The sequence below is a fragment of the Etheostoma spectabile genome, chromosome 7 (genome assembly GCF_008692095.1).
Source record: "Etheostoma spectabile isolate EspeVRDwgs_2016 chromosome 7, UIUC_Espe_1.0, whole genome shotgun sequence".
NCBI lineage: Eukaryota > Metazoa > Chordata > Actinopteri > Perciformes > Percidae > Etheostoma > Etheostoma spectabile.
Window position 1 is genome coordinate 23,043,041 of NC_045739.1, and position 10,110 is coordinate 23,053,150.

General features: G+C 39.8%; 1 protein-coding gene across 1 annotated transcript in view; it reads left to right on the top strand.

The window, feature by feature from the left end:
• Positions 1-8,103, top strand: part of LOC116693190 (tumor necrosis factor receptor superfamily member 14) — a 43,842-nt gene extending 35,739 nt beyond the window's left edge. Inside the window, exon 8 of the mRNA XM_032521983.1 lies at positions 8,078-8,103. Coding sequence (XP_032377874.1) covers positions 8,078-8,088 — 11 coding nt within the window. The 3' untranslated portion in view covers positions 8,089-8,103. The remainder of the gene's footprint in view (positions 1-8,077) is intronic.
• The last annotated feature ends 2,007 nt before the right edge of the window (positions 8,104-10,110 follow it).

The following is a 10,110-nucleotide window of genomic DNA, read 5'->3' on the forward strand; positions in this document are numbered from 1 at the left end:
TCTTTTTAGCAATTGAAAAAAAACTAAGGCTGAATGCATTTGTATGCATACTTTGGATTGGTCAGTTTGAACATTATATTTAGGTAAATGAAACAGGAGAAGCAATACTGCTCTCAGTTTACCCCGTTTTTTAGTCTTAAAATACATACAGTAGGTATTTATTCTTCATTACTTGAAAGTTTTTGTTTGTATTGAGAACATCATTGGTTTTTGTTTTTTATTGTTTTCTTTTTTTAAGCAAACTGTAAAAGGAAATAAAAGTTAGAATTTTAGAGTTGGTCACTGAGTGTTTCCATTACTATTACTAAAACAAATACTCCTTAAAGATAAGTAGGCGATGTTTTTTTAAAGAAAGTGAAGTACCAATAGTTGAAAGGCTTACATAACTTGTCTGCACACTAAAAAGAAAGTTATTTATGCAGGAGAGCATTATATTAAAGTTAGAAGGAAAAAAATGTGACACAATTGTTTTTAAACCTTTGTTGTTTTTTACAGAAAGGCCCATTTTCATCTCTCTACAGATCTTGCAGAACATGTGCAAAAGAAAACAGAAAAAGAAACAATAACAAAAACTTTAATGTCACAGTTTTAACACTGTTACAGCTACTGGCTCCAGTTGGAACGAAGGACAAAAAAAGCTGCATGGGTCAAACTAGTTCAGTTATAGTCCTTTCAGACTGATGTTACGCATCACTGGTTCCATCTGTCTGCTGTGTAACTGAATGGATTGAGTTTTGGATTTCATCCGTGATGGCTTCTCTTGCTAATCTGGGTAGGTCGCTGCTCTGCTTTACTAACCGTGAAAGGATGAACAACAGTTAGTATATTTACTCAATGAATACTATACAGGTAGTTTCATTTTATGAATACTATTAGGCTACCTTGTAAGGTAGACGTAGATTGGGTTAATTTGTGTATTCGTAAAAAAAAAAAAAAAAGTAGTCCATTGCTAAGCCTAACTGTCCCATGTTGTCCCATTTTTACAATACTACTCACTCAGGGGTTAAACATGCCATTAACTATTGTTGATGTTGATAGTCAATACATGGACTTATTCCACGGTATGTGGAAATGACGCAATACATTACAACTGAGAATTTGTATAATTGAAAATAAAGATGTATTCATTTTGACTGAATGTTACCAACATTTCAGACCTCTGTCATCTCGTCTGCTTTCTGTGTCGGAGGAAGATGTCACGATTTGTCTAGTACTGGAACCCAGAAGCAGACCAGGACAAGGTAAGTTAGAATAACAAGGTGAGTATTTATGAGTATGAATATGGAAGCAGGTAAGTCCAGATGGTTGGCAGTGGGTGAAATAGGGAAGCTGGAGGGATTTTTACAGATCTGAGAACGCAACTGTGGCGTGAGTTTCTATCCAAGTGATAGACTGTAAGCAGAGGAACTGGAGGCAGGTTAGTGACAGGCAAAAATACTTTCGAACACTAGAGGTAAGATACAAGAGCTCAACATACTGGTTAGGATAACAATCCGGCAGGGAATGGTCTGGTCACGGCTTAGATGGTGCAGAGGTGATAATCAGGAACGGGGGTGCAGATTGCAGATAACAGCAGGTGTGTGTAGTAGGAGAATCAGCAGGGATGTGTTCAGGAAACTCAGGATAAACAGACATCAGGTTAGAAAAAAAAGCAAAACAGGCAAAACAGACTCAAGATGCTGGAGCAATGGCAGAAGAGGCGGGGCTCAGGCATATCATTAAATTAAAACTACATATACATGTGAATCATAGGATTTATTATTATTGCCATAACAAAAAACTAAAGTTATAATTGTTCTTTACCAAATAATTCAAGTTTGTAGCTGATTTGACAATAACCAGTGTATATTCTAAAGCTTTTCATCTTCATTAAACTTAACTTATACATGAGACTCGTACTAAACATGAAAAATCTCCCTGAAAAAAACACTCCCGTGTTTTAATTTAATTAGGGCCTCCTTCACTCCCTTCATCTGCTCCAATTCAACTTTCAGGTCTTCGGTAATGAAGTACTGAAGGTCCAGATCTTTGAGGGCTTTTCGCAGCCTGTAACTGATTTTTCCCAGTTGGGTTTCAGATGCTCTGTTTCCCTGGGTGGGAAGGGGACACGTTCAGCCAGAGCCTCATCCAGCTGGGCTGGGCTTCAAACAACAATGTTAAAAACAACAGACAAAGCCAGAAATCTTGGTGTAGTCATGGACTCAGACCTGAACTTTAACAGCCACATTAAGACAATTACAAAGTCAGCTTACTATCACCTTAAGAACATATCAAGGGTTAAAGGACTCATGTGTCAACAGGATTTGGAAAAACTGGTCCATGCTTTCATCTTCAGTAGACTTGACTACTGTAACGGGGTCTTTACAGGTCTCCCTAAAAAATCAATCAGACAGCTGCAGCTGATTCAGAACGCTGCTGCTCGAGTCCTCACTAAGACCAAGAGACTGGATCACATCACTCCAGTCCTCACTAAGACCAAGAGACTGGATCACATCACTCCAGTCCTCACTAAGACCAAGAGACTGGATCACATCACTCCAGTCCTCACTAAGACCAAGAGACTGGATCACATCACTCCAGTCCTCACTAAGACCAAGAGACTGGATCACATCACTCCAGTCCTCACTAAGACCAAGAGACTGGATCACATCACTCCAGTCCTCACTAAGACCAAGAGACTGGATCACATCACTCCCGTCCTCACTAAGACCAAGAGACTGGATCACATCACTCCAGTCCTCACTAAGACCAAGAGACTGGATCACATCACTCCAGTCCTCACTAAGACCAAGAGACTGGATCACATCACTCCAGTCCTCACTAAGACCAAGAGACTGGATCATATCACTCCAGTCCTCACTAAGACCAAGAGACTGGATCACATCACTCCAGTCCTCACTAAGACCAAGAGACTGGATCACATCACTCCAGTCCTCACTAAGACCAAGAGACTGGATCATATCACTCCAGTCCTCACTAAGACCAAGAGACTGGATCACATCACTCCAGTTCTGAAGTCTTTACACTGGCTTCCTGTGTCTCAAAGAATTGATTTCAAAGTACTCTTGCTAGTTTATAAATCACTCAATGGTTTAGGGCCAAAATACATTTCTGATCTTCTACTACACTATGACCCCCCCAAACCTCTCAGGTCATCTGGGACAGGTCTGCTTTCTGTCCCCAGAGTCAGAACTAAACAGGGTGAAGCAGCTTTCAGTTTCTATGCTCCTCATATCTGGAATAAACTCCCAGAAACCTGCAGATCTGCTGCTACTCTCAGTTCTTTTAAATCAAGGCTGAAGACCTTTCTTTTTGATGTTGCCTTTCTTTAAATGAATGCTCATTTCTTTAATGTTTAATTTCTTATGCTGCACTGTAACTTTTATTCTTGGGTTTTATGTGTCCTAATGTTTCTATTTTGTTTTTAACTTTTTATTCATGTGTTTTATTGGTTTTTAATGCTTATGAGTTTTAACTGTTTGTACTTGTGTTTTATCTGCTTAACTGATTTTGTGTAAAGCACTTTGAATTGCCCTGTTGCTGAAATGTGCTCTACAAATAAAGCTGCCTTGCCTTGCCTTGCCTTGGGCTCTATGGGAAGCCTGGGATCTTTCCAGTACCTCCTTTGCCTCTTCCTCCTGTTTTCGAAGAGTTTCCTCCATCTTGCTCAATTTATCCTGCAGCTCCTGAGCTTGAGCCCTCTCCATCTCCAGATAACTCTCCAATCTCACAGCATCTGACTCTCTTTACAAAGCTCAATCTTCTGAGTCTCCACTTCCTTCCTTTCCTCCACTTCCTTCCTTTCCTTTCCTTTCCTCCCTTCATCTGCTCCAATTCGACTTTCAGGTCTTGAGTGATGAAGGTCTGCAGGTCCAGATCTTTTAGGGCTTTTCGCAGCCTGTTGCTGTTTTTTCCCAGCTGGGATTTCAGATGCTCTGTTTCCCTGGGTTGGGGGGGACACGTTCAGCCAGCTGAGCTTTTAAGTCACCTATCTCCCTCTGCATCAGCTCTTTCTCATGGCCCCGACTGCTGCCCTCTCTCTGTTGTTGGAGCTGATCGAGGAGACAGGCCAGCAAGTCCTCTTGGATGATCAGGTGAACTCTTCCCTCAGAATCCCATTGGGTGAGCGTCTCCTCGCTGTCCTTCAGCTCACACTGTACTTGTCCTTCAAGGGAACTGAGATAGAAAGTAAGTTGCGGTTCAGTCTCTTTGGAGTTGAAGTCCATGTTTTCCAGTGTTTTTCCTCCTGTTGCAATGTGAACCTATGGACTGTCACAAATTACTCTCTGATACATACTGCTGTCTGAGGGAATTTGTGTCAGAACTATAGTTGGTCCTAGTATTCAAGTGTCGTTATGACAACAACAACATGTATTCTTATGTTTTCAATGCAAATGATTATTGATTCTATTCCATTCTAGCTGTGATTCTATTGTTGCTATGGGACACCAGTTTGTTTATGTTTGAATATACGGTCTGATTTGTAATGACTTCTGATGATTCCTAAAATATGGCAAAGAAAGTACACTTTACGAAAAATGGACGGGAAAAAGATGGATGTCTTTGCAAGAGCAGTACACAAGTATGCACCAGTTGGGACGCCATTTTCTCTTACTCCAATAACCATGTCCACTCAGCAGTTGCTGGGTGGACACCTATTATTTAAGATGTGCATTTACACAATAATTATGAAAGAAATGGTGTGCACATCCCACCTTCTGGCAGGTGCAGGACAAATAAAAAGAAGGCTACTGAAGTGAAAAACTGCTCCCATAATTTAATACAAAAAGGTAACGTTTCGACCCTACTGAATCTTCTTTAGCCAAAAGGCCAAGAAACCTTGCTTTTTGTAGTAAAACGCAGGAATACGGCGGATTGAAGAAGAAATTGGCTTCCCTGACACGTGGCAGTAATGTGATGGATAATGACACACCTTGGTGATTCCTGTGTTTGGACAGCCACTGTCTAAACGTTCGTATTTGACACGTTTGGAGTGAGAACGGGTTGGAATGAAAGACTTGGTCCGACAAAGTAGGTCATCGAATCGATCTGTACGTGATACACTGTTTACATGTGGGGGTTTCCGTGTACCGTCTTCCAATGCCACCCTGCCAAGACCTTTTCCACCCCCTTTGCCACCCCATGTTTAATTTTCTAGAGCCGTCACTGGATCTATGATATCAAAGTCCAGCTTGCTAAAAAAACAATCAAAAGCTCAAGCTGCGTTCTCTGCAACACAAATCTAGCTGAGTTAAGAGTTTTCTCATCTACTCTCTGCGTGGGTTTACGTCTCGCTTCCTCCCAAATCTGACAGCCCGTGGGAACTGTGATCCTGCCGTTTACAATGGTGTCTGGAAAACCTTTGACAGTTGCACCTTTGCTGGTAAAATAATCATGCAACATTTATTTCTTTGCAACTCCTTTTGCTTTATCATTATCTTTGTCAATGTAGCTGTGGTAAAGGAAAGATAGAGCTGTATTCAATAAGTTAAAAGTGTAAAATAGGTGGAAAGTTCCTTTCCATTTCTTTTTCATTTAAGGTTAAATTATGGAAACTAGAATTGACTGGCAGACCTTTATGTCCGTTGTAGTGGACTTTTTCTTCATTTTGTAATATAATTTGTACATTTAACAATGTCCAGACAAAGTACTGCCAGATTTCTGTCAGAAGTCATTCCAACAGCTTCTATCCATGTGCAATACGTAGGCTATTGGGGTTGGCCAATATGTTAGTTGTGCAATATCTCATTGTGCAAGGGCTCTGCTACGCTTATTGCGGAGAATGCAGCCGACAGGGATGTTCAATTAAAAACTGCAGCTGAAGGAAGAGTTAATGTGCTTACTATATAGGTAGTGTACCTGCATATGAGAGCATGTTTTGTGTTGCATGAGAGTATGTACTGAGAGATGCTTATTTTCTGTATTTTGTGTTGTCTTTGTAAAGCTGCGGAGTGGACAAAGTCCAAAAAGAATTTCCCTTCAGGGACGATAAATTATATCTCATATCTTATCTTATCTTATTTGATTTGCAGAATGTTCTGTATGTTTTAACCAGGTTTCACTGAGACAAACGTATTACTCTCCACAGATACTTGTGCTGAGTGTCTTCAGAGGACATACCCTCACCTGTCGTCGATCAGAGTATCAGATTGGGGATCAGTGCTGTCCTGCGTGTTCTGCTGGTAAATCTGATTAACTGTTAAAGAAATATATATGATATAGAGTCTTTTGTTTTACTGCCAGGTGGCAACAATACTGACCAGAATACACCACTTGGATATATACACCAGTGGAGTCAGTAAACTAGCATCTGACTGAAATTTTTATTCCAACAGTAAAAGAGAAAGCAGAAATTGATATACCGTATATTTATAATCCTTTTTTTAACAATATCAATTAATAAGAATGACACGACTTAAAGAAACATATTGCATGAAATTCAATTATTTTTCTTTCCACCAGGAAGTCGAGTTAAAAAACACTGCACAGAGTTCAGAAGTACTGCCTGTCTGGATTGTGATGAAGGAACATTTATGAATCGTCCTACAGGGCGTACAGCATGTCTTCCTTGTGTACGCTGTGATTCAGGTAGACTTATGTTAATGTTTCCTAATTAGTAGTTCAAATGTATGACTAATCATAGATTTAAATTCTGTTAGTCCTGCTAATGCCGTGTAACAGGGGCCATTCTAGGATCAGACCTTTGGAGGGTTCAGTCCCAAACACAGATTGGGACGCAGTCTTAACCCCCCCCTCGGTAAATCAGATACTCTGAGCCAGTTACTGAACAATGTCAGCCAACTACCTAGTCCATCAGGACTACAAGCGTTAAACTTCACAACCCCACTCCTACTCTCCCACTCAGATATTAAATAGAGAGTCAGCCAAAGGCGGGAGTCTGGCACAACCTCCTCTGATTGGCCAACACTGTTTCTGTTGACTCTTATCTTGACTGGGTGACAGGTGCATGCATTGAGGACAACGACACACAGGATGTTAAACCTCTTTCAAGCCCACTGTGTTTCCTGTGCAAAAAAAGAACAATACGTGCGTCGGCGTACAAAGTCAATTGCACTGGGTGCAAGATAGGGCCCCTCATGTGTTATGAAATATTGTGAGACCAATGAAGACAGTTAAGGTATTAGCTGTTTTTTAGATTTTGGTGTAGACAAAAAAATGTTTTGTATCATGTACCCTCTATATGTGTTGACAGGTTCTGGTTTAAAGGTGAAGACGCCATGTACGGTACCTCAGATACAGTCTGTGAACCACTGGAGGGATTCTACTGTACACACGCTGTAGAGGACAACTGTGTGAAAGCACAGAACCACAGCAGCTGTCCACCAGGACAATATGTTAGCCAAAACGGTTAGTTAATGTGTTAATTTTGAGATTATAGGTAGGGATCACATTTAAATGGAACAGGCAGGGAGTACCACAACATGTATCATTACTATAGTTAAAGTTTAAATTTAAAGTTTCAGACTTTTATTCCATGTTTTCATGCCTAAATTTGGTATATTATTAGGAATTGGTTATGATCTCCATATTATTCATGTTGTATGAAAGAAAAGCAGAAGGTCTGATGAAATGTAATGATGTCAAACTGTAAATGATAGTATTTGTTTGTAGGAACAGCTCTCAGGGACACTGAGGCTTGACGGCAGCGAGCGAACATTTTTGAGGGACATATTTCCTCGTGTAAGCCAAACAACAGTAAGTGAAGCTTCAGACAGACATGGACACACCTGAACTTTTAAAGGGGCAGCAGCATGGTTCCTACACATGTTCCCGTCTAAATGTCCCCTACATTCAGATGTGAGGCATTGAATTTCAGCTGATAAAACCAGGGAAGCTTCAACGGATGCTGAATGGTGGTGAGTAGTTAGTTCCTGGAATATCTATTGTTGCATGTTATCTCAGCAAAAAGAGAGGCTGTAAAAACACAGGTATGATTGACATTTAGACAAAATAATTATAGTAGAAACATAAAATAATTATGCTTTTATTACACAATATTGTCTGTCATATCATTAAGCTGTTGATTAAGATTTTTTTTTATTAATGCATTATACAGGAAGAAAATGAAATGAAGACAATCCCCAACCGGTACGTTTTATACTCTCTTTACTGTTATTAGTCAGTCCCTGCTACTGTGTGTGCAGCAGAGAGTAGGGCTGATTTTACTAGTAGTAATTAAATTATGTCTTTCATTCATCAGTACTTTCCAAATCATGAACATCTGCATTAAGAAGCACACCAGCTGCAGGTGAGACAGTAGTGAATTCTTCATTGAAATGTTCATGTTTTTACAAATGTACAATATGTTTCTGCCTAAACTCCATGTATGTCTCTCCTCAGGGCGTGGCTAAATGAACCCAGAGACGGTTTGTTCGACGCTGCAGAGGAAAGTTCACAACTCTTCACTCAGCTGTGGAAAAGAAATCTGTGTAGACCTCTGCTTTACACAATAGTCTTGCAATAACCAAATTTCCAAATCCAGGAGCTCTTTTCACATTCTACTCACCGCCTGCCAAAACAACACACACACACGCAACACACACACCACACACACACACACACACACCACACACACACACACACACAATATACTATATATATATATATTTATGTATTAATGTATGTGTGTGCAATTTTTGTAAATTGAAAAAGTGTCTAGTAAAAAATATCAGTGGCTGGTAAAATTGGGCATCCACCTGCCACTGTTAATTTCCAAGCTTTTATGATTCATACATCATATTGCCCTTCTCCAACATTTATTTCTTTCTTTCCAACCCCTTGGTTGCAGCTGTAAGCAGTCCAACAAAGTGCTGTCCTGAGGGACTAAACTCTGAGAGATTCATAAACACACTGTGACGCATTCAAGATTGTACAATGATTTATTCCTTTTCTTCCACACGTAAAATAATATTAACACTGCAGTTACTGTAATGACAGCACAACTTTCATGCATTTCTTTCACATCAATAGCAGTCAGATTTACTGTGTTCACTCAAAAAGAATCACTGCACATGGGGAGGCACTTTTAATGACATTTTGAACATGTTAAGAGGCTAAACCCACATTTAAAACTTGCCCCTGTTTAAGCCTGTTGGGTGCTAACGCTAGCAGGATATAAATATATATAGATATATGTGTGTCTGTGTATATAATATACATATATATGTGTGTGTATATGTATACTCTTTGCTCTAAATGGAGAATAAAAGAATAAGATGGGAAATAAAACTAAGACTAAAATGAGAAGAAAAAGAAGGAAGAAGAAAGAGAAATAGAAAACAAAAGGACAATTACCGCCATCTACTGGAGAGCATTGGGATCATCAGTCTCAAAAATATCCACACAAACAGGAAATTTACACATATACTGTATGTCCTTTGAAAAATACTAAGTTGATTAACAAATGATGAGATATGAGTTCCAAACTAGACGCACAATATGCATTTACAGGTACAAATCCCTCTGTAGTCAGTTGAGCATTGTGTTTGACAAGTTGCTAATTAGAGGCAGAGATCCATCACAGGTTATGATGTAAATCACTCTACATTCATTTGACATTGTGTTCAACAAGTTGCTGATTCTATGAGACTGTTATCACCACAGCCTGGTCCTACCTGACTCTGGTACAGTTCATTAGTACAGGGAGTCTGGCCACTCTCCACTGACAAATGTCTGATATGATAAATAAAGGATGATAAATAAAGGTGACAAAAGGAGTTATTCCATCCCTTCACAATGATCTGGACACGTTTTTTTTTAATTTTGAGTCATCACAGAGCCAGTACCTCAGAGGTCACCACATATGACAAGTAGCAGCCGTCAGAATGTGTGACTCCACTGTAACTGCTTAATAATGGAGTCACTTGTAAATATATTTAATGGTGGTTATTTCATCCCTTCACACTAATCTGGACACATAATTTCTGACAGGGTGTAGTGCAGATGTTGTGACTCATGGACCAGCATAGCGGTCAGTTTAGCCAGGACCCTTCTGTCTCCCACCTCCCTCACTGAGTCCAGAGGACAGCCCAGGACAGAGCTGGATCTATTGGTCACCTTGTCCAACTTGTTTCTGTCCCTCTCAGTGAT